This window comes from Diabrotica virgifera, chromosome 3 (genome assembly GCF_917563875.1).
Source record: "Diabrotica virgifera virgifera chromosome 3, PGI_DIABVI_V3a".
In the NCBI taxonomy this organism is placed as follows: Eukaryota; Metazoa; Arthropoda; class Insecta; order Coleoptera; family Chrysomelidae; genus Diabrotica; species Diabrotica virgifera.
In genome coordinates this window covers 185128008-185154761 of record NC_065445.1, presented here as the reverse complement: position 1 = coordinate 185154761, position 26754 = coordinate 185128008, and the positions used below count along the sequence as shown (strand labels likewise).

Here is a 26754-nt window from a genome sequence, read left to right as displayed (position 1 = left end):
GTTTTCAGTTTTTAACCTCTGCGATAACTATTGCCGTAGCCGAAAGAAGTTTTTGAAAATTAAAATTGATTAAAAACTACCTCAGGACTTCGATGGACAGGAACGACTATCAGACTTGACGTTGCTGTATATTCTTCTTCTTCACGTGCCATATCAGAATTATCCGAAGTTGACGAATACCATTGCGAAGGCTTCTCGATCTTCTGCAATATGGAATGATTGTCCTGCATTTGATATCTGAGTCCATTCACTAATGTTTTTCCACCAAGAGACTTGTTTTCTTCCTACATCTCTACGGCCCTCTATTTTGCCTTTAAGAATCAGTTGTAATATTTTATATCGATTTGTCCTCACTATATGTCCCAGAGAAGACATTTTCCGGTGTTTAACAGTCTATAGCAGTTCTCTATCTTTGTTGACCTTCCTTCTTCTTCTCCAGTGCTAATAAATTGCTTCTTCATTAGTCTTCCATTAGTCAAGGTATCTTAAGCATCCGTCTATGAATCCACATTTCCAATGCTTCAACTCTCTTCATGATGGTACTTTTAACGCCCACACTTCTGCACCATACAAAAGTACACACTAAACGTAGCACTTAACCACTATATAGCTGTCTATAGAAAGCTAAAATCTAGAGAAATTCAAAGATTTTTCAGTTATGAATGCTTTAATTAATAAAGTTTTGCCGAAAGGCGAGATTTTAAATTATTTGGGTAACATATGCTATTAGCTTGCAGGAGCATTTGTATTTGTAATTAAATTTGTATAATGTAGTGAAGGAAAGAGAGACGTTCTCACAAACAATTTATTTTACAACTGACGACCGTTTTCGCTGTCTACACTTTGCACAGCATCTTCAGGTCCCGGTTAAAGTAAAATTAAACAAGAATAAAAAACCGCCAAACGCCGTAAAAATGAGTGGCGCATACAATATTCCAGCTACAAAAGATCTGATATGAATATTACGTGGCTCGAAAATGTATTTTCATTTTGATGCAAAACAAAATTCTATTTTATTTTAAAAGATTTTTTCATAATACTTGCCCAATTTGAAGTAAAACGCGCCACAAAAGAGTAACTTTGATACAGTTTGAATTTTGAAACTCTTTTGTGGCGCGTTTACTTCAAATTTAGCAAGTATTATGAAAAAATATTTTAAAATAAAACTAGAATTTTGTTTTGCATCAAAATGAAAATACATTTTCGCGCCACGTAATATTCATATCAGATCTTTTGTAGCTGGAATATTGTATGCGCCATTCATTTTTACGGCGTTTAGCGGTTTTTTATTCTTGTATCAGGAGTTTTTCAAAGTTATTTATAAATTAAATGTATAAAGTTAAATGCAATGTTTCTCGATTACACATTAAGCTTTATAAATGGTCGCCTTTGTCGCATTATCCGTTAAACCGATCTGAATTTTTTTTTCTGTGGTTGAAGAGGGGGTGCGGACCAATTCAGAACCGGTGTAGTTTGTGAGTTTTGACTACCCATTAGCCAGCTATAGCACTTGGTAGGTCAAAACGGCCAATTTTTTGCGGTATATATCTTCGGTTCAAGAGGAGACAGGAGAACAGTAAATACACCAAATCAATAGCGTTGAGTTATGCTTTCAAATGGTGTCTAAGCTGTCAGGATCAGACACACACACGGCTCAGTATAGCCGAAACACTGAAAAACTAAACTTTGAAAGTTTTGGTTTTTCGACAATTACTCAAAATTTCAACCTACGAATTACGCCAATAACTGAGCGTTTGTAGAAGGACTCTAAACGAATCTAATGGTGTATACCTTATATCCGGGAAAATTCGAATTTTGTAAGTTATAGGCTTCATAAACATGATCAAATCTATTTCTTACGGGAAAAACGGTTTTCAAGCTCAATAATTCCTATAATAGCTTCAGTTATCATACTTGACCTTAGATCCATAAGATACTACTTGTCAATACGATTCAAACTCATGATTAGTGAACAAAATCGGTTAAGCCGTTTAAAAGTTATTAAGCTACAAAAGTATAATCCAATTAACGATTATTCCCTAAATGGTTTATGTAGTTGTAGTACTTACGACGCTAATTTGATCTGGCAACGGCAATCCGAGTTCATTTACCGGCCATCCCAATATTTTTTCAATGTATTTCGAATAGAAAAAAAATCTAGTGTACAGGGTTATTCACTATATTTTGACCCCCCTATAAACTGCTCTATTTACAGAATTAGAAAAAATTATGATTTTTTGACATATATCATACTAGCTCATTTAAAAGGTTATTCAATTCTGTATTCAGTCATATAATTTTTTTTGAAATAAATTAATTGACACATAAAGAAGGATGTATGTAATTTATTTAATTCAAAATATCTTCTACTGCTGTTAGAAAACAGAAATGAAAGTTCATTTCACAAATAAACATTACTTTTTGCTTAAACTCAATGTTCAAACTGCCAAGAGGCACCTTGAACATTGAATTTAAACAAAAAGTAATGTTTATTTGCGAAACAAACTGCCAAGAGGCACCTTGAACATTGAATTTAAACAAAAAGTAATGTTTATTTGCGAAATGAACTTTTATTTCTGTTTTCTAAGAGCAGTAGAAGATATTTTGAATTAAATTAATTACATACATACTTCTTTTTGTGTCAATTAATTTAATAAAAAAAAAGTTTTTTTGGACACCGTGTACAAACAATTATCTTAATGTTTATATGACTGAATAGAGAATTGAATAACCTTTCAAATGAGCTAGCAAACAACTCCTAAGCTCATTTAAAAAAATAGTCGATTACGTCATCACGCCCAGATGGATGACGTCACTGGTATGATATATGTGCCAAAAAACATCATTTAAAAATCGAATAACTTTTATACTTTACATTTTTTTCTAATTCTGTAAATAGAGCAGTTTACACGGGGGTCAAAATATGACCTGTACATTCGATGGACAGTAGATCATTTGTGAGATACTGCGACAAAGGCGACCATTTATAAAGCTTAACGTGTAATAGAGAAACATTGCATTCAACTTTATACATTTAATTTATAAATAACTTTGAAAAACTCCTGATACAAGGATAAAAAAACCGCTAAACGCCGTAAAAATGAGTGGCGTATACAATATTCCAGCTACAAAAGATCTGATATGAATATTACGTGGCGGGAAAATGTATTTTCATTTTGATGCAAAACAAAATTCTAGTTTTATTTTAAAACATTTTTTTATAATATTTGTTCAATTTGAAGTAAAACGCGCCACAAAAGAGTAACTTTGATACAGTATTGAAAAAAATTTCAATTTCAATTTCAATTTTCAATTTCAATTTTTCAAATAAACCAAACAAATTTTCACAATCAGATCACAACTATTGCATATCCGACCAATCTTGTCTAAGAATTACACACCCAATTTTACATCTATAAGTTCTTGAACATCCTGAACAACATCTAATAATCCTATATAAATAAAATCTACACATTTAATTAAAAATAACATCACTTTATATAATATAACTAACAACTAACAATTTTTCGTTTTTCTCGGTTTAATGTCGTGTTTTCTTACTAATCCCCTCAAGATCCTGCCAATGTTTAGTTAATATATTACATTCAAATCTATCCCTCTACCAACCCTCCCTTTAGCAAAATGCAGAGAAAAAGTATGATATTGAATACTACTATATTCTTTCATTATACCGGAAAGTAAGTATATATCTTATACTTGACATACTTTTGTTACCAATGCATATGAATGCGTGCATGTATGTAAGTATGAGGGTTACACACCATACGTACGTACATATGGGTATTTATGTGTATACATAAATATAATATGTACTTTGATATTGTCTTGATCATTAACTTTTGATTTAAACCAGACCACTTAACTAACTCTGGTTTTTTGTTGTTTGCAGTATTTAATTTTACTTTAACCGGGACCTGAAGATGTTGTGCAAAGTGTAGACAGCGAAACCGGTCGTCAGTTGTAAAATAAATTGTTTGTGAGAACGTCTCTCTTTTCTTTAAACGTCCATTAGTATGGACTCACACATGCAACCCATTCATTATTTAAATTTGTATACTTTGAATATATTACATTCAAATCTATCCCTCTACCAACCCTCCCTTTAGCAAAATGCAGAGAAAAAGTATGATATTGAATACTACTATATTCTTTCATTATACCGGAAAGTAGATAAGTATATATCTTATACTTGACATACTTTTGTGACCAATGCATATGAATGCGTGCATGTATGTAAGTATGAGGGTTACACACCATACGTACGTACATGTGGGTATTTATGTGTATACATAAATATAATATGTACTTTGATATTGTCTTGATCATTAACTTTTGATTTAAACCAGACCAATTAACTAACTCTGGTTTTTTGTTGTTTGCAGTATTTAATTTTACTTTAACCGGGACCTGAAGATGTTGTGCAAAATGTAGACAGCGAAACCGGTCGTCAGTTGTAAAATAAATTGTTTGTGAGAACGTCTCTCTTTTCTTTAAACGTCCATTAGTATGGACTCACACATGCAACCCATTCATTATTTAAATTTGTATACTTTGTAGATATATTTATTAAATATGTTGTTCAATTCAAGCGTTTTCGCTTCTTTTGTTGAACATTTTTTTAGCACTATCCCAAATCAGTCTCGGAAAAGGGCCCCGCGACAAACTTTGATATGGGGCCCCTGTGGGGCTAGCTACGCCCTTGGGAGAATGGTGGTTTTTTCATTAAAAACCATTGTAAGCGTAAAATATGGTAAAGAACTTTGATAAAGAATTACAGGTGCGATCTTCTTCTTGATGTGTATATCCGTGACGAATGTTGACGATCATCGTGGCAAGCTTTATCTTGTTGGCAGCAGCGCGAAAAAGCTGCACAACACAAATGTTGTATTGAAACAGGTACTGAGGTTCTTCAACCAGGATGTTCTTCTTATTCCTGGGCCCCGCTTTCCAAATATTTTTCCTTACAGGGTGGCTTGTAGGGGGGCATATCTGGATTCAGTGCGCATGATGTTTTAGAGGTACTGTGACTTTTGAGATTTGATGGTGGTCAGGACATATCGGTTCTTCGTCATTCTTCTGAAACCTCTTCATTTGTGACTCGTTCGGGATATAAGAAAATACTCTTAATTTTCTGCATATCTTAGTTCAACGTCCACGATACACCATAAAAAAGAACAGAGTAGAAAGACGTAGCATCGCAGCATTCTTACTTTTACACTAAATGAGAGGTCGCGGCTCTTGAAAAAGCCTCCGTTCGGTTTAAAGTTGATCTAGCTTTTCCGATTAGAGCTCTTATCTCTTGGTTGTAGGTCCATAGATAAGGGAGTGGGGATCCATAGATAAGAGGGTAATGTGTTGGTCCATTCTTCATTTATTATGGTGCCGAAATAGTTGTAGTGCTTCACACTTTCTGCATGGGTTTGGTTGACGTAGAGATGCGATGGTGAAATGAAAAATTCCGATTCTAATGACGAAATTTAAATTCTATTTTTGATAACTGATAATTTTTTAATGTTTGTAAAAATATGTTTCTCCTTTATAACATTTTGTTAATTTAGTTTTAGTCTACTTTTTCACCTAAAACCAAGAAAAGCGCATAATTACAGACAATATCGTCTACAGTATATACTAGTGTTTTTCAATCTTTTTTATTTGGCGACCCCTTTACAGGTTAAAATATTCTGGCGACCCCCTGGTGTCATAAAAGGCCAAAGAAATAGTTTAATTAAAAACTATTCAAAACATTATTTTAAATTTATAAAAAAATTCAAAAAACTATTTCCCATCAAAACTGGTTAATTAAAAGCTACATGTGTTAGGTAATAATTTTTTCGTATTTTGGTAGGTACATTTATTTTTTATTCACGCGGTCCAAAAATTAAAGAACAGAAAACATTTTGCTTTGCAGTTTGACGAATCTACAATTGTTTCCGACTGTGCACAGTTTGCAGTATTTGTGCGATTGGAAGCAGATGACAATATCATGGGAGAAATCTTATTTTGCAAAGCATTTCCTGCAAACACTACTGGCCAGTGTTTGTACAATATGTTTTTAGAAAGCACTTGCTAAAATATTTATTGGGAAAAATATATCGCTATTTGTAGCGATGGTTAAAGCTATGAATGGCAAAAATAGTGGACTCATTGCAAAATTAAATCGATAATGCCAAACATATCTTAGACACACTATTTTCTTCATCGACAAGCTTTAAGGTAGTACCTTCTGATATAAATAACGTGCTCAAGGAGGTAATAAAAATTGTAAATTCTATCAAAGGTAAAGCTTTGCAAACCCGGCTATTCAGAATCGTTTGTGAAGATATTTACTCGCTTCATCAAAATTTCACACAGAGGTCAGTTGGTTATCCAAAAGAAAGGTATTGACAAGAGTTCTGGAACTGAGAGCTGAATTGTTAATGTTCTTACAAGATGCAAAATCTAAATATGCTTACGGTTTTTCTGACCCTATTGGCTCTTGAAATTAGCATTTTGGCAGATCTTTTTAGCCACCTTAAAAATTTGAACTAGAACCTTCAAGGAAGAGAAAAGCATATTTTAACAGCTAAAGATAAAGTAAAAGAATTTCCCGCAAAACTTCGTTTGTGGTCAACCTCGCTACAAAACAAAATGTTTGAGTCTTTTCCATGTGTTCAGAAGATTGACGAAGATAATGCAACAGACCAAGTTTTACAGTATCGGCCATCGGCTCACATTCCTTGCATTATACATAGTCCAGAAAGCCACTGCGCATCCGCTAGGAAAAATATTCTAATTCGGATTTTTTGCACAATCTTACTCAAAAAGGACTCCTTTTAACAAATTTGCATGTTGCCAGGACCAAAAGGCGGTCAAAAATTTTTTAAACGTTTTTTTTTTGTTTTTTTCCTAAAATTATTTTTTTTGTATGGAAAAAAGCTTTTTTTTAGTTTTTTGGATCATTCCAAACAGAAAAGGTCTTTAGTAACTTTTCTCTAAAAATCATAGTTTTTGACATATAAGCGATTAAAAATTGAAAAATTGCGAAATCGGCCACTTTTAACCCTCAAAAACTATGTGAAAAACTGAAAATCTAAATGTTGCCAAAGTAGGTAGATACTCTTTAAACATCGATTGATGAAATCCCGAAGAGTTTTTTGCAATACAATATTCAAAACTCCTTTGTTTTTTAATTGCTAATCAAGCGTGCGCGACACTATTTTCCATCGACAGTATGGTGCAAATGAAAGGAATAAATTCGTTATTTCGTAAACCGGCGACTTTAAGGAAAGATCCCGAAACAGGTCGATTTTTATTTTTGGGTGTCCTTCTATTTCTTTTCTTGTCAAATAATTTAATTTAATAAAAATTTTTTGGATACCCTGTATAAATAATTATATAAATGTTTACACTACTGAATAGAGAATTGAAGAACCTTTCAAATGAGGTACCACACGACCCCTATTCTCATTTAAAAAAAACCATCGATTACGTCATCACGCCCAGACGGATGACGTCACTAGTATACCATATATGCCACAATATCATAACTTAAGAATAAAAATCGACCTGTTTCGGGTTTTTTCCTTAAAGTCGCCGGTTTACGAAATAACGAATTTATTCCTTTCATTTGCACCATACTGTATACACATGCAACGATGTCGCGCACGCGTGATTAGAATTTAAAAAACAAGGAGTTTTGAATAGTGTATTGCAAAAAACTCTTCGGGATTTTATAAATCGATGTTTAAAGAGTATCTACCTACTTTGGCAACATTTAAATTTTCAATTTTTCACATAGTTTTTGAGGGTTAAAAATGGCCGATTTCGAAATTTTTCAATTTTTAATCGCTTATATGTCAAAAACTATCATTTTTAGAGAAAAGTCACTAAGGACCTTTTCTGTTTGGAATGATCCAAAAAACCTAAAAAAAACTTTCTTCCAAGCAAAAAAATAATTTTAGGAAAAAAACAAAAAAAAACGTTTAAAAAATTTTTGACCACCTTTTGGTCCTGGCAACATGCAAATTTGTTAAAAGGAGTCCTTTTTGAGTAAGATTGTGCAAAAAATCCGAATTAGAATATTTTTCCTAGCGGATGCGCGGTGGCTGTCTGGACTAACAGAGCTTGCATAATTTACAAGAGCAACTTTTGACATACTTTCTAGAGTTGCACTCTAAAGAAGCTGACGATAGGCGTAGATGGATTCTAAACGCTTTATTGGACACATCAATAGATCTGACTGGTGTCAACAAAATAATGAAAGAATGCATTCTAGATTTAGCTGCTGATGGCATGCTTAAAATGGAATTTTATTCGCAAAGTGTCGACGTATTTTGGATAAAAATAAAACACCAATAAGCAGAGCTGACAAGAGAAGCTCCTAAATTATTAGTGCAATTCGCCACTTCATACTTGTGTGAACTGACATTTTCTTCAATGGTAGGCATTAAAACTAAAAATAGAAATAGACTGCATAGAGAACATAGAGACTGATAGAGAAAGGCTTCGCGACCCCACTGGGGGTCGCCACCCACACAATGAAAAACACTGATCTATACTATATAATTTTCCGCTTAATTTGTACACATCTTAGAACTAAAAACCGTGCAAATATTACCTAATTATTACCTAATTCAGTAACGAATAACCAGTACTCATTATCAAGTCCTAAATTATTTTCGTATGAAACGTATAAGTATTTGATTCTTAAATAGCTAATAATAAAATCAACCTTATATTTTTAAATGATAATCAATAAAACACAATTCAAAAAAAAACTTGAAAGTCTGCAGGAATAAAAGGGCAGGATAAAAATAAAAATAGATATCTATCTATACAAAGGACTTCAAAACCATCTGACGTCATAGATATTTATAAACATCTCCATCTCGATATCATATGTCACATGCTTAATCAAAACATCCCCCTGTATACATCTCTTTGTATTAAAAAAAACCATGCGACGAAATCTAGTTCATGCATGCGCAATACAAACACCAGTTGAATGCCCTGCACCCCTACAAATCGTTCCCTCACTCCCTTCAATTCCAAACCGCGACAGACCACCCTGTGCGCCACAACAGTTGTAGTAAATTAAGTCTAAATAATGTAACTAATTGTAAAGTCGTTCTAAATAATGTTTGTAATAAAGCTGGTGAAAACAGACGCGTCGTTTTTAATACAAACAACGAGTGTCCGATGGTGTAATAATCGATACGCGGTCGTGTAGTGGAAAATGAACGGCATTTTGTCTCCCAGGGCGAAAAAACGTAAACAGAAAGAAGAGATGAAGGAACAGATCGTCGCCCAGGTTCACAAATCGGTGATTTCTATTTCTAATCCTAGCAGTGACAATGATTACCAATTACCGGAAACAGAGTCCAATAGGACTTACACGAAATACGAAGACAAAAACGAAAATATTAGCATGCATACCCCAAGCAGGGAAATCTCCGTGGACGGTGAAAGCCAGATCAACTCAAAAATTTTATCTCTGATAGAGACTGAAATGCGAAGAGACATAAACAGACATTCCCATTTTACAGATTCGCGACCTCAGAGTCTCAGCTTTTATGAAGACGAGAAAATGCCAGAGGAACTTTCAGGTGAGATATTATAGTGTAAAACAATTGATTATTTTAAATTTGAATAATTGTTTCAAAAAGGTTGGGGTTCAAGGTGTGCCTACATGTAAAGACGAATATTTCGAAAGGTCATACGTCAAATGTTCACGTGTCTGGCAGTGTGGGACTAGCTCGTTTTCGTCGGGAACCAATAATCAAAAGGGTGAATATCTTAGCGTGGGAGTATCGTGGGAAGATTTGGTCAATATTACAAATATTTGGAGAGCCGATTTGGGCGTATTCATTCATATATTTCACATGTATAAAAGGACTTTTCCAATTAAATTTTTTTAAGTTTCAAGAATAATCCAGTCGTTCTGTTGATTTTGTAATTATCATAAAATAACAACCTAATCAATTTAGACTACGTCCTTTTCTATAATATATCATAACACCATTGAGGAGTTCCTGTAAAACTGTGAGTTTTCATAAAATTGGAAATAAAAGTACTTAAATAGTGAAAATATTTGAATACACGTAATAGTGAGGATCCGATAATATAATAACGACCTTAACCGATCGGTTTAATGGATAAAAATTGTTCGATATTAGGTCTGGATCCCGCGTATGAAAAAAAAGTTGATTAATAGCAAGCTGAAAATTTGTTAATAGCTTAAGGGTGTCTAGTCGGATAAACTTTGATATATGGGAACACTGGAACAGGGGCAGTTTTGATTGTGGAACAGGTTAAAAATTTGGAACGATCATACCACGAAAACGGCACATTTATTTTGTCCGACAGAACAGACTTAAACTCTCCGAACAGAGATTAAACTCTCATGCAAAAATCAGACTGCTATTTATCATCAAATGGGCGTTTTAATGAGTGGAACATGTAGAATATGTCAAATGACAGGTGATAAATAGCAGTCTGATTTTTGCATGAGAGTTTAATCTCTGTTCGGAGAGTTTAAGTCTATTCTGTCGGACAAAATAAATGTGCCGTTTTCGTGGTCTGACCGTTCCAAATTTTTAACCTGTTCCACATTAAAACTGCCCCTGTTCCAGTGTTCCCATATATCAAAGTTTATCCGACTAGACACCCTTAAACTATTAACAAATTTTCAGCTTGCTATTAATCAACTTTTTTTTCATACGCGGGATCCAGACCTATATGTAATTTAGTCAAAAATTATAAAAAAAACAAGGGGTGTCCGATATAATTTGGTCCAAACTATAATTATGGGCTATTGATTATGTTCAAAATAAGAGAGCTAGAAGTAGGGTTACCATACGTCCGGATTTCGTCCGGACAGTCCGGATTTGACAGACATGTCCGGATTGGCGTCCGGATATGCGAAATGTCCGGACTTTTTTTTACTAAAAAAAAAAATGGAAAACTCTGGGCCCAACGGTGGGAAATTTCATTCTGCTTAGCACCTAGTTAAGTTTGTCTAAAGTAAATTATTTTCTAGGTGTAAAGTACGTTAAAACATAGGTGTAAAACATATTATGTATTTTAAACTGGCAGAGATTTTCGATGTTAGTTGCATATTGTAGCGAAACAGCTATAGGTATTTTTAATTGTACCATATGCATTTCGCATATATTTATGTAAAGGCAGAGGTAGCAACATAGTAAAATTTACAATTTACATTTTCTACAACCCCTTGGACCACACCTCTCCTAATTTGGCCCTAATAAATTATGGTAACCCTAGCTAGAAGGAACTACAACTTTAACGGGATTTTATTATCTCTTATGGTCAGTGGACATCTAAATTTGAAAAAACCGCTACCATTTAAATAGGTGCGTTTTTGAGAAAGCGGTGAATTAGTCCCTAGGCACAGGGTGAATTAGGGTGAGTTCTATGCACTTTTGGTACAAACATGTCTACACGAAAATTGTTTCAGGTTAGATTTACTATCGAAATATCACATTTTAAAGTCAAAGATTTTTTTTTACAAAAATATATCCTAAAGACAAGCAAGAAAAAACACGAAAGGAAACAATTTTGTTTTTTGTCCCATAACTTTTTTTCACAGGGATATAGGTATAGCCACTGCTTCAGAGAAAAATTACTTCCATTATTTCTCTTTAAAATAACGTTTAGTAGAAGTCTCGAGGATTTATAGTTTCCGAAATAAGATTTTTCAAAGATCGCCGCTCACGGCATTTTTGGGCCATTTTCCCCATTATTTCGCAAACATTGTTCTGTAACTTTTTTCTACGCATTTCTAGGTAATATGCAATGGTATATTTAGTAAAAAGAGAAGTCATTTACCTTTAAAATGGTCTCTTGTGTAAGGTTGTACGACTATTTTTAAGCAAGCTTTGCTTTTTCAAGGTTTTATAGTTTTAATGATTTTTGATATTTTTTATTATTTTTTTAATTTCTCATTATGACTTTTTTTATTGTACATTTACATAAGTATATATGTTACAGTTCAAGTTGATTCTCAGTTAGAGTTGACTTTTCCTAGTTCGAGTCAACTCAAACTGAAACGAGCAGTAAAAGTTGATTTGAAAAATTTAAATCAACTTTTACTGGTTGAAGTTGACTTTTCCTAACGCTTGTTAGTAAAAGTAGATTATACAATTTATACGAGTATAATCTCACGTGCATTTTTGATGAGTGTGCGTCTCTTTGTTTTGACCGTTTCAACTACTTATTAGTCCAGGCTATAACGTCGCCCCTGTTAGGTAAATTATTCTGATTCGATTTTTTTGCACAAACTTACTCAAACAAATAAATTCTTATAACAAATACACAGTGTCAGGCGGTACCGAGGTCGAAAAATTGTTTAACCAATTTTTGTTAACCAAATTCACAGAAATAATTCTTATCTACTCTACCTCATATTATGTATAAGTTTTTATTGTGTGAAAATTGTAATTATAGATAGCAGTACATGATGGGTTTAAATTAAAGTGTGCCTGAAGTAATAATGTATTTTAAATGGGATTTATTTTTCGCACTCTTTTTTAGCACACTTTCATATAATCAAATATCCTTAACTTTCGCCTTGTCATGGTGATGACATATGAGCAATAAATTACAAAAAAAGTTTTGACAGTTTTGTGGTTTGACAGAAGTTTGAATTTTTAAATGTCAAAGTTCTAAAAAATTGTAAAATAGGAATGTATTCCAGTGACGAAGAGTTGCAGTTTTTTATTTGTTTTTTGGTAGATAAAATATTGTATGAAACTGTGCGTAGTACAGTACTTTTTGCGCACTTAGCCGATGTATAGCACTCGGGCCGCTCGTGTTCTAAACATCGCGTGCGTGCGCAAAAAGCATGCTTCACAAACTGGTTTATAAATAACTAAGTATTTCACTCTGGACAAATTTTTTTAGATTATTATTGATATTCGGAGCAAAAAAGGTCTCTTGTGATTTTTCTCTAAAATTGATAGTTTTCGAGTTATACGCGATTTAAAATTTGAAAAATGCGAAATGACCATTTTTAAGGCTTAATAACTCGATTAAAAACTACTATTATAAAAGTCAGAAAGTCACCTAATCAAAGTTTAAAGCCCCCACAAGATCCTGAAGAAATTTTTGTCATTATTTTATTACTAAACTGTTATTTTTAATTATCAACAATGAGCGCTAAAAGCGTATTGAGGCGGCCGTCAATGTGAGTGCGAGTAAGATCCTCCATTCCGACCGTCCAATGGTGCATCTCAGTCGCACTCACATTGACAGCCGCCTCAATACGCTCCTAGCGCTCATTGTTAATAATTAAAAATAACAGCTTAGTAATACAATAATGAAAAATATTTCTTAAGTACCTTGTTAGGGGGGTCGTTAAAATTTGACTTGGTGACTTTCTAACTTTCATAATAATAATTTTTAACTGAGTTATTAAGCCTTAAAAATGGTCATTTTCGTATTTTTAAAATTCAAAATCGCGTATAACTCGAGAACAATAAATTTTACAGAAAAATCACAAAAGACCTCTTTTGCTCCGAATGACCCAAATTAATGATGTAAAAAAATGTCCGAAGTGATATTTTTTGTGAATTTGTTTAAAAAAAAATTGTTTAAACAATTTTTCGATTGCGGTACCACCTGGCATCCTGTGGATTCGTTATAAGGACCTCTTTTTGAGTAAGTTTGTGCAAAAAAATCGAACTGGAATAATGTACCTAACGGGGGCGACGATATAGCCTGGACTATAAATATCACTATTTGAACATAATATACAGTAACATTTAATTTCTATAATCGGTTGTTTGTGTGAATCAACTTTTACTAAATGGCATTGGGAAGAGTATACTTTAACTAGTTGGAATCTACTTTTACTAGTAAATGTTGAATAAAAATCTTCATTTTATATTTATAATCAACTTTTACTAAAACCAGCCATTTGAGTCGACTCGAACTAGGAAAAGTCAACTCCAACTGGATAATCAACTTGAACTGTAACATATACATTGTGGAATAAAAAATAGTATATTGTACAACAAGAGAGAAAAAAGACATATTTCTCACGAGCGCAGAAGTTTGTTGGTACGAGCCGAGGTACGAGGCGAGTGCCGCAAATCAAGCGAGGGAGAAGTATGTCGTTTTCTCACGTGTTGTACACTGTACTTTTTCTATGGATACGTTTTTGTCAAGAGTTCAATCTTCAAAATTAAATAATTTAGGTGCTGTTATGTAGATTATATGCCAAAATTGAAATAAAATACATATTACATACATATGTAGGTATTTAATATTCTTAATATTTATATACTTTCATTTATTTAAAATTGTAAACTGCGAAATTGTTCGTTTTGAATTTATGTAAGTAGTGAGAGAAGTTGCACATTGTATAGCATCCATAGAAAAGGGTATTTTCTTTACTTTAAAATGGTGTATTGTAAGAAATTCTAGGACTATTTTTAAACAAGATATCCGTAGGATATCCAAGGGTATCCGTAATTTGAGGAAATTTTTTTTATTTTTTTAATTAGATATAAATGCATATTGTAACATAATTTTTAATTCCAAATAACTTTTCTTAATAACACTTTTCGATATTGTGAAATATAAAGGTACTTTACTCTTGAGCGAAATTCATATTTTTTAGCATACCTACCTCGTACACTATTGATAAAAATTTTATATCTGATGATTGCATCTTAAGTTTTTGACTATGCAAAGCATTTTATAAAGAATAATTTTTTTCTACAAAGTTTTTCCCATCTAGTGGGACGTAATGCATGTGTATATGTCACACTTTGAAAAAGCAAATCTTGTTTGAAAATTTTCCTAGAATTTTTTGCAATACGCCATTTTAAAGTAAAGAAAATAAGCTTTCTTTTTTTGCACAATGTATATACCTAAATATGCAACAAAAAAAGTTATAATGAGAGATTTAAAAATAATCGTAAATTATACAAAAAATCATTAAAAGTATAAAATTTTGAAAAAATATATCTTGCTTACAAATAGTCGTACAGCCTTCTACAATAGACATAATATACCATTTTAAAGGTAATTGACTTTTCTTCCTATTAAATGTAAAATTGCATATACCTAAAGCTGCGTAGAAAAAAGTTACCGAACAATGTTTGCGAAGTAACAAGGAAAATGGCCCAGAATCGCTGTGAGTGACAAATTTTGAAAAATCGTATTTTGGAAACTATACATCACAGAAACTTCTACTAGACATCATTTTAAATAAGAAGGATTAAAGTTTTTTTTTGTGAAGCAATGCCTATACCTATATTCCCGTGGAAAAAAGTTATGGGGCAAAAAACAAAATTGCTATCTTTCGTGTTTTTTTCTTGCTTTTCTATTGAATATATTTTTGTAAAAAAAATATTTTTCATTTTAAAAGAAGATATTTTGATAGTAAATTTACCTGGAACAATTTTCCTGTAGACATGTTTGTACCAAAAGTGCATAGAACTCACCCTAAATCGCCCTGTGCCTAGGGACTAATTCACCCCTTTCTCACAAACGCACCCCTTTAAATGGTAGCACTCCGCGGTTTTTTCATACTTAGAGGTCCATTGGTTATATGAAACAATAAAACACCGTTAACGTTATAGTTCCTTTCTAAAATACTTAATCAATGGCCTATTAATAACTAATAACTAAAACTGACTTTTTTATAAATAGTATTATAAGATTGATCCAAAAGATGGCATAACCCAGACATCCAAAGTGAAAGTTCTCCTCCAACACCAAATTGTTCTATATGGTCCACATAATGTTCAGAAAAAAGTCACACCATTTTGAGCGTCGGGTTTGGGGGGAGAGGGGGGAGAAATCGGTAAATTCGTAGTTTTTTACGTTTTTCGTAAATATTTCTAAAACTATACGATTTAGCATGAACAACCTTCTGTACAAAAATGTTCTACATTAAATTTGAAATAAAAAAATGCGCAATGCATAATCCTTCTAAAATGAACGGTTTCAAAGTTATGGAGGTAGTATAGTATAATTGGTCCAAGAAAAAGCCTAACCTAAACATCCAAAGTAAAAGTTTTCCTTCACCACCAAATTGTTCTATATGGTCCACATATTGTTCAGTAAAAAGTTACACCATTTTGAGCGTCGGTTTGGGGGGGAGATGGGGGAGAATTCAGTAAATTAGTAGTTTTTTTACGTTTTTCGTCAATATTTCTAAAACTATGCTTTACCGTAAACAATTTTCTTTTCGCGGTGTGCAAGTACTTGGAAGGGAAACGAGAAACAATCGTGCGCGAGTCGCGGAGAAATATTGCAACTATCTTAAATAATTCATATTGTCAATTGAAATTATCAAATTGACGTATATTTCATACTTTCTGTCATTGAAGCAGAAAAATTATATATTGCTCCACAATATTGATATGAGATGCAATTATTAAATAAAGGTAAATTTAATTAATTGTATTTTGCTTGCAGTACTGCATTTTAATAACTAATTTTATTTACTACATACAATTGTTTACGTTTGCATAACATAACCTGCAACTTATTTTTTCTTCTTATTATTTTTTTGGACTATGGCCTTGACAATTATCCAGAAACCAGAACTAATATAATTGGCCAATATAATTAAAAGTGCGAATAAAAGTACAGAGCGTGAAATAGAGGTCGCTTTGCCGAACTTGCACGGTCCCAATACAAAAATGTTCTACATAAAATTCAAAACAAAAAAGGTCCTATACATAATTGTTATAAAATCAACGGTTCCAGAGTTACGAAGGGTGAAAATTGGAGGTTTTCGATACTTTTTATATTTTTTGGGCAATTATTGATGATTTTGGGTGGTGAGGTTGACGTTTCTTCAATGGCTTATCACTAACATACCACCGGCCACTGAAATAGCAAATTTGATTTATAAAACCCAATCCTGTTAAAGAAAATCAGTAGGAAATTGCCCAATAAATTTAAAAAGTATCGAATACCTCCACTTTTCACCCGTAACTCTGGAACCGTTGATTCTAAAACAATTATGTATAGGACTTTTTGTGTTTTAAATTTTATGTAGAACATTTTTGTATAGAAAATGGTTTACGCTAAAGCATAGTTTTAGAAATATTGACGAAAAACTTAAAAAACTACTTTTACTTTGGATGTTTAGTTTAGGCCTTTTTTTGGACCAATTATATTATACTACCTCCGTAACTTTGAAACCGTTCATTTTAGAAGGATTATGCATGGGATCTTTTTTATTTCAAATTTAATGTAGAACATTTTTGTATAGAACGTTGTTTATGCTAAATCGTATAGTTTTAGAAATATTTACGAAAAAACTTAAAAAACTACGAATTTACCAATTTCTCCCAACCCAAAATGGTGTGACTATTTTCTGTACATTATGTGGACCATATAGAACAATTTGGTGTTGGAGGAAAACTTTCACATTGGATGTCTGGGTTTGGGTTTAGTTATACCATACTAAAATTCTACTAAAATTTTTTTCTACGAGTGTGCAAAAATGTCTGCTTTCGCGCACGCGTTTTAGTTTAGAAAGTTTTACTTTTCCGCACGCGTGTTACTTTTCCGCACGCGTTTTACTTTTCCGCACGCGTGTTAATTTAGATATGTTAATATGGCCTTAAAGTAATTATAATACATGCAATAAACTAATATTTAGATATTATTTACTAATTTATTTCAAATATATCTTATTGTGTTCATGTTTTAATGAAATTAACGCGAGAATTCGATGAAATAAAATAATTTTGACATAATATTTGAAAGTCTAATCAGTAGACAATAACAATAGTTTTGAATCGTCGTCATGGAAACCAAGATCGTCGTCATGCTAACCAATTATGCTGAAACTTTGGTTTTGACAACCTTGTCAAAGAATTAATTTGTATATGTATTTTTATATTAATTAAATTAATTGATTAAGATTAAGATTTGGTCATTTTTTAAAGACTCGTAGAAAAAATATTGTTGCTAACGCTTGCAGAAAGTCTCTTTTCCGCACTCGACTGCTTGCTGAACTCCCGCTTCGCGTCGTTCGGCAAACTGGAGTCGCGTGCGGAAAAGTATGACTTTCTGCACTTGTTAGGAAATAGTATATTGTGCAACAAGTGCAGAAAGGTACTAATTTCTCACGAGTTTGAAAAGTTGCGGTACGAGCGCAAGCGAGTGCCGCAATTCAAACGAGTGAGAAATTACCTTTCTGCACGTGTTTCACACTATACTTTTTCTACAAGCACAGTTTTTCCTAAAAATAAAAATCACAATTTCCAAACGACGATTAATTATAATGTGCCCATGTACCTATGTGATAAATTTTAAACTGTATTTAATTAATACCTACTAATCAATTTAAATTCCTTATACCTAAATAAATTGCACAGAAATCAGTTAAAAAATTAATGCACTGCCTTAATTTGTTTAAATTTAAACAATTATTACACATTATTGACATTATACTTATGCAGTCACGGATTTACACAAAACCTACTTCATTCGACGTCTCTTGCACAGGTTGCTAAATCCTTATTGGTTATTTGATAATTATAAAATGTTTAATAAGAATAAAATTGTAAAATAAAACAGTTGTAACATCCATAATTTAGTTTCTATGCTATAGTTAAATATAATAATTGTCTTATAGGTTATATATTTGTCTAAAGTTTAACCACGGATGTAAACAGAATATAACGTTACTCAGAATGCGGTAGTCCACGGATGTAAACAGAATATAACGTTACTCAGAATGAGGTAGTCAACTGTGCAGAAAAGAACTTTGCGGCACAGAAATGTCACTTTGCGGCACAGAAACGTCACTTTTCTGCACACTAATGTCAAATATCTTATATTGTGAGAAAATATCAAGTTTGCTAACATAAAACCGTGCAGAAAAGTGCACTTTGAATAGTGGTTGTAGAAAAATAACTATTTCGGCACGGCAGATATTACTACTATGAGTAGATGTAAGTGGGAGTACTTTTCAGCTGTGCATTTAATTGAAATAGATTTTAGATTTATGTAATAAGTTTGCAACAAACAGCTTGCGTTGAAACTAATGTAGAAAAGATAACCTGTTGATTACCATTTTGTACTATGATTATTTATTTTAAATTTCTGAGTTTCAATAACTGAATTTGAAGAAAGAGTCATTAACATTCACAATATAAATTCTTAACTTTTAAAATATTACTGTGTTGCTGTGTTGCTGTGTTGCTGGGTTGCTGGGTTGATGTGTTGCTTTTTAACTTTTTAACTTTTTTAAAATTTTTTTAAACAAATTCAAAATTACCTTTCTGCCTTTTCTGGGTAATTGTAAAAAAAATAGGTCTCTTGTCATATTTCTCAAAAGTTGATAGTTTTCGAGTTATCAGTGATTAAAATCTGAAAAATGCAAAGATACGCATTTTCGATACTTGAAATCTCGTATGTAATGGTAGGGGAGCAAAGTATGCTAAATGTGCAGTCACTCGAGCGTTATGGGGACCTGTGAAAAGTAGGTCCTAAATCCAAAATAGTTAAGTAAAGTTTTCCATTTTAGTGGGGACTTTCCATTTTTAATTTAATTTTCCATTTCCAACAATCGTTTTTTTAGATTATAGCTCCATCTATCCATAATTAGAAAAAAATGACTCGAATAAGAGTTACTTATTTTTACGTAATAAATCCAAATCTCCAATAAAGAATGGGGGCTCCCATTTAAGACTTTAAAGTAACCCCCACCCCACCTCAGTGGGGGGTCGTGTTTGGTGCCATTCGATAGATTTTCCAAAAATACTGAATAAGTGTATTTTTCAGTTTTTCGATTTGATGTTCATTTGGCGAAATATCGCGGGATTCGTATTTAAAATTTTAAATTTACCCCCCACCCCTCTCCGTGGGAAGTCGTGTTTGGTATCATTCGATAGCTTTTTGAAAAATATTGAGCACGTATTTCTTAGTTTTTCGATCTGTCATTCACTTCGCGAAATATTCGCTTTTTTTCTTGAGGAACATTGGGACCCACCAATTTCCTTACGCTCAAATCGTTAGATTTTTGAAACTACACTGTTTTGCATGTACCGGGTGTCCCAATAAGAATGGCTATCGGCCACATCTCAGGAACCGTTTATAGTACAGCCTTGAGAAGAAAATATTTATAAAAAAAGTTGCCTCGGGAAAAGCCTGGAAATTATTTTCATAATTGTAGGTTCACCGCTAGAGAGAATATCAAAATTGAACAGAATATTGAATATCAAAAATTAAAAAATCAAATTTTTACAAAATTTGCCTAGTGAAAGGGCACTGGAAATCCGATCAACGTATTCTTCATAAAATTCTGCGCATATTTGATTTCACAAATTAAAGTCTACCTTTGCAAATAAGAGGTGGGGTGAGTGGGAACCTTGTTATGAAAAATGGCTGTAAGTCCGGTTCTGCTAAATCGAATTTTGCAAACTAGGTCTTGTTGAAAACAGCTCTTTTTCGTCAATGTAAGAGTTATAATTTCGAAACAGCCTATTACGTAATATGCCAGCTAGGAGGCGTTATTTAATTATTTTCAGAAATCTAGTTTTCTTTGGAAAATATTAAATACAAGTATGCATTTTTAATCCTGTATTACAAAATTAGATCAAATGTCGATACCTTTTTTCTATCTCGAGATATCTTAAGAAACGTGTAAATTTTAAACCTAACCGTTATTATTAATTTCTGCTCTCGAAATGCTTTGAATGGGGTTTCGTATTCTCTGGATCAATTTTTCTTGGGTAGGCCTAGCTGCGAAAACAAGGTCTTTAATCCGTCCCCATACGTAAATAAAAGTGAAATACCAAACCGTCGCCACACCAAACAGTTAAATCTGGTGATAGTCAGATAATTGGACCCCTTCTTTTCGATAATGCTGTTACTGAAGAACGCTATCTAATTTTTTTGAGGAATGAATTGCCTCTTCTTCTGGAAGATGTACCGCTAACAGTTCGTAGGTCCATGTTGTTTCAGCACGATGGTTGTCATTGTCCCGCGCATTTTTCCAGAGTAGTAAGAGATTTTTTAGATGAGTCATTCTCTGATATATGGATAGAACGTAGAAGCCTATTTTTTGGCTAGCCAGATCACCAGATTTAACCGTTTTAGACTTTTATTTATGGGGGCGGATTAAACACCTTGTTTTTGCCGCTAGGCCCACTAATCAAGAAAACATGATCCAGGGCGTAGGAAACGCCATGCAGAGCATTGCTAGAACAGAAATTAAGTTCAATATACACTTAAAGACTAAATACTTGCATCGAAAATTATGGGCCATGATTTGAACATTCAAGTCGTCACTAAGTACCTAGTTATATTTTATAGTGTTGTTTGTCCTATTTTTGTTTAAATTAAGGCGCTCAGAGCAACAGTGGCCTAACCCACATCTCACAATTTTACCTAAACACTTTTATTACATTAAACGTATTCCCTATTTAAGTATTTTCAGACGCAGAGTAGCTCAAACAATGGTTGTTTGAGCCACTCTGCATATGAAAATATTTAAGTAATGTATAACTTTAATGTAATAAAAGCATTTTGGTAAAATTGTGGGATGTGGGTTAGGCCACTGTTGCTCTGGGCGCCTCTAATACACGTTGACATCTAAAAAATATTTCTTTGTTTTTTCCACAATACACTAGCTTTCCTTAACTTCGTTTACCGGTGACAGTATTTAACAGTTATGTTTCAAATTTACACGTTTGTTAAGATATCTCGAGATACAAAAAAGGTATCGACATGCGGTTTTCGCTATTCTGTTGCTAATTTGATCTAATTTTGTAATACACGATGAAAAATGCATACTTTTATTTAATATTTTCCAAAGAAAACTAGATTTCTGAAAATAATTAAATAACGCCTCCTAGCTGGCATATTACTTAATAGGCTGTTTCTTAATTATAACTCTTACATTGAAGAAAAAGAGCTGTTTTCAACAAGACCAAGTTTGCAAAATTCGATTTAGCAGAACCGGACTTACAGTCATTTTCTCATAACAAGGTTTCCACTCACCCCCACCTCTTATTTGCAAAGGTAGACTTAAACTAGTGAAATCAAATATGCGCAGAATTTATGAAGATTACGATGATCGGATCTCCAATGCCTTTCATTAGGCAAATTTTGTAAAATTTTGATTTTTTTAATTTTTGATATTCAATTACTCCCTCTAGCGGTGAACCTACAATTACGAAAATAATTTCCATGCTTTTCGCGAGGCAACTTTTGTTATAAATATTTTTTTCTCAAAGTTGTACTATAAGCGATTCCTGAGATATGGCCGAGAGCCATTCTTATTGGGACACGCGGTACTTAACTTACCTTATCTTAATCTGACGATTTCGAGTTTTTCTAAGGTTAGATTTTTTTTCCGACCCCCCTTAACAAACTCCTCTGCATTAAGAGCCAATATATGGTAGAGGTACATTTCCCGGGTACAAGGTTTCTCCCCATGTAATAATCTGACGCGCTCAAGTAACTGCAAAAATCACGCTTGGGCTCCCCTACCATAAATTAAAAATTTTCAGGAGGCCAAGTACCTAAATTGAAGTTAATTCATTCAATTTCAAGATTTTATGATCAGTTGCAACAAGTTAGAGAAAAGTTGATAATACTAGGGGATTTTAACGGTCGAATAGGCAACCAAGTAATACCCGGAATTAAAAAAAAACATAATGAGAATGTTAAAAACGAACTGGTGAACTGATGATAAACTTCTGCACGAATAACGAACTTCGAATTAACAATACCTTTTTTGACCACAAAACCAACAAAAATATTCATTCAATAAGACCCGCGAACAAAGATCTATGATAGATTATGTTGTAACTAACAGAGATATACTTTCTTCTTCTTAAGGTGCCGAGACCGCTTGTCGATCGTTGGCTCTTATGTTGCCCAGCATATTGACAATCATTGTCTTATTTACAGCCGCACGGAATAGTTCAGTGCTAGTTTTCCCAAACCATTGGCCTAGGTTTTTAAGCCAAGAAGTTGTACGGCGGCCTACACTTCTTTTTCCCATTATCTTACCTTGCATGACAAGGTTAAATATGTCATATTTTTCAGGGTGACGCAATATATGACCAAAGTATTCCAATTTACGCCTTTTAACCGTGTTCACTACTTCACAACTTTTATTCAAACGTTGCAAAACCCTTTCGTTTGTGACTCTTTCTACCCAACTGGTCTTCAGAATACGGCGGTAGACATCTCAAAGGCTTATAGGTTTTTTAAAAGTGATTCTGTCAGGGTCTATGATTCAACCCCGTAAAGTAGTACTGGTAATATATTACATCGAACCATTATTATGCGAAGTTCCTGATTGAGATCGTGACTGCACAGGATTTTCTTAAATTTTATAAAACTTGTTCTTGCTTTGGCAATTCTAATTTTTATTTCTGTACTAGGGTTCCAGCTTTCATTAATAAACGTACGTAACGTAGGGATATACATCCATCAAAAATAAACGACTTAAGATGCCTCAACTCAGCATATGTAAGTAGTGGTCACAGCCTAGTATTATGTAAAATTAGAATCATCATGAAATACAAAAAAATACAAACAAAAATCCTAGCAGACGAAGGACTAAATACGGAATCCACGGAATACTTATACAGAAAAAGAATATCAGAGAAGATTGCTGAGAATGGAATATTAGAAAACGATAACATCGAGGAAAGCTGAGAAAAACTCAAAAGTAACATAATTAACGCAGCATCAGAATCACTTGGAGAGAGGAAAGTAACGAATACCAATATATCAAAAAATAAAACCCCATGGTTTCGAGAGGAATGAAAGATAAAATGTAAAGAAAAGAAGAAAGCGTTTTTACAATACAGAACGCAACAAACACAACAGGCATACAACCACTATAAACGAATTAGAAACGAAAGAACACTTTAGTCAGACAAATAAAAAGGAACACTGGGAGAGCTTCTCAAAACAGATGGAAGACGACTTCTACGGAATACAAAAGGAAATATGGAGAATGACCAGATGACAAAGAAAAGAGATGAACGAACTAATGAAAACTAAACACATTCAGAAGAAAACTTGGACAGACTATTTTCGATCTCTGTTTGCTAAAGATAACGATAACGAACCACCAACACCTGAAGTGACAACAAACGAAGAAATAAACATTAAAGAAGCAGAGGTAACGGAAGCATTAAGGAAATTAAAAAAATAGAAAATCACCAGGAGAGGACAGAATATCGAATTAACTCCTAAAGTACGGAGGACAAAGTCTGACCAAACAACTATTAAAACTAATCCAAAAAATAATAGAACAAAACAGAATACCACAAGAGTGGAGAACAAGCATCCGAATACCTCTCTTCAAAAAGGGAGAAAAATCGGACCCGGAGAGTTACAGAGGAATTAATTTATTAAACACAACACTTAAATTAACTATCGGTTTGGCCTTTAAATTAACGACCAAAGTAATAGCAAACACACGGAATAAAATTATAACATTAGCGGAAGAATAACAAGGTTTTAGATCGGGATGATCATGCACCGATGGTATATGTATATTGAGATTTATGTTTCGTAGACCTTAAGAAGGCATTCGACAGGGTCAAAGTAAAGAACGTTATCCATTTATTGTACGCAAGAGACCTTGTATACCTCTAGGAATAATTAAAACGATCCACAATATCTACCTGAAAAACACAATAGAATAGAATAGAAATATGCTTTATTGCCACTGAAAATTATAAAAATTTTATGGACAAAGCTTAACATAAAGTCAGAATAAAAAATAATAACAAATAATAACAATAACAAATACAATTTTCTGAAATTTGATAAATAGTCAATATAAAAAATACAAGTTAATAAAGTAAAGGAAAAAACAAAACCGATATATTTATTGCAAAATTAATATAAATTGCAAAGTGAACATACAACAAAATAAAATACAAATAAGTTTAAGCTGCTGTATGTGACACCCAAATATACTAGATAAGTTTGGTTACTTGTACATTACTGTAATTTCTTAGTTAGTCAAACTGTTCTACTGAATAATATGGTCTTTTAGGTAGATGAGCTTTTGTCATTTTACGGAATTTGGGGAAAATTGTTGTAGATGTGAGTTGTAAAGGGAGATGGTTGTATAGTTTTTTGCGGAATATAATATAGATTTCTTTACTAACTCATAGGACGGGATCGGTAATTAGACATCAAAAGTTGAATTTCTGGTGGAGTAGTCATGATAAGGCCTTGGTGGGTTGCGAATTAAGCAAATAGTTTTTAAATATATAAAGATGGAAGGGTTAAAATTCCGTGATCTTTGAAGTAACTTTTGCAATGTGTTGTTTTTCTGAGGCCAAACAGATACCTTATTGCTGTTTTTTGTAATTTAAAAATAACATCTAATTGGGCAGCTGTACTAGAACTCCAAAAAGAAATACCATATCGAAGATGAGACTCGAACAAGGAAAAATATGTTAGTTTAGAAGATGCTAAATTGAGTTCTTTCGAAACAGATCTTATAGCATAGCAGGCTAAGGCGAGTTTCTAACTTAACAAATCGATATGAAGGGACCATTTGAGGTTGCTGTCTAAAAAAATACCAAGAAATTTTACAGAATCAATCAGAAGTTATAGTTGCATGAAGAGATGCAATAGTTGAGTTGCTCCAAGTGATACTGGTATCATCAGCAAAAAGAATAATTTTCCCATCGATTTTTAAATTAGTGATCTGATTTATAAAGATAAGGAACAATAGAGGATCCAATACTGAAATTTGTGATACTCCACATACAATGTTTTTGAGACTAGAGTCAGTATCATTGGCTCTAACTAGTTGTTTCCTATTATTCAAGTAAGATTGGAACCAATTCAAAGAAATACCTCGAATGTTATAGAAATTTAGTTTTTTAATCAAAATGTCGTGATTTACACAATCAAAAGCTTTGGCATAGTCACAAAAAACAGTAGCAATATAAAAATTATTGTTTAGTGCTTGGTAAACCTCATGGAAACACGTTCATAAAATTGAAGAACTTGCTTTGCAACCGTAACCTTAATCTAGAGATCCGCACAAGAATGCTACGTTGTTACGTTTTTTCTGCTTTACTATATGGCATGGAAGCGTGGACAATAAAACAGTCTGAAATCAAAAAATTAAACTCCTTTGATATGTGGTGCTACAGGAGAATCCACAGAATATCGTGGACTGAAAAAGTAACTAATATAGAGGTGTTACAAAGAATGAAGAAATAATGTGAAGTCATAAAAACTGTTAAAATTAGACAGATTCAATATCTGGGTCATATAACGAGGGGCGAGAAGTACGTATTACTTAGGTTAATTATGCAAGGGAAGATACAAGGGAAGAGAAACCCAGGACGACGCAAAATATCCTGGCTAAGAAATTTGAGAGAGTGGTTCGGTTGCAGCTCATTAGAATTATTCAGAAGTGCGGCCAATAAAATTAAAATAGCGATGATGATTTCCAACCTCCGATAGGGGAAGGAACCTGAAGAAGAAGAAACCTCATGGAGCACAGAAAACATTGCATCAGTGGTACATTTATTAGTTAAAATGCCGAACTGTTTTTGGGCTTTGGGATAGGATGTTGTTATCAATGAGAAAGGACATAAGTTGGGTTTGTATGAGTCTCTCAATAATTTGGGAGAGTATCGGTAGTAAGGTAATAGGGTTATAGTTGCAAGCATTAGATTTTTCACCACCCTTATAAAGAAGAATAATAACGGCTATCTTTAGGCACTCTGGGAATTTACCATTTTCAAAGGAATCATT

The 26754-nt window shown here is 33.1% G+C and overlaps 1 protein-coding gene across 1 annotated transcript in view; it reads left to right on the top strand.

Annotated features, from left to right (window-relative positions):
- The first annotated feature begins 9032 nt into the window (after positions 1-9032).
- LOC114328096 (uncharacterized) overlaps positions 9033-26754 on the top strand; it is a 77503-nt gene continuing 59781 nt past the window's right edge. Inside the window, exon 1 of the mRNA XM_050645740.1 lies at positions 9033-9605. Within this exon, the coding sequence (XP_050501697.1) occupies positions 9236-9605 (370 nt within the window). The 5' untranslated portion in view covers positions 9033-9235. The remainder of the gene's footprint in view (positions 9606-26754) is intronic.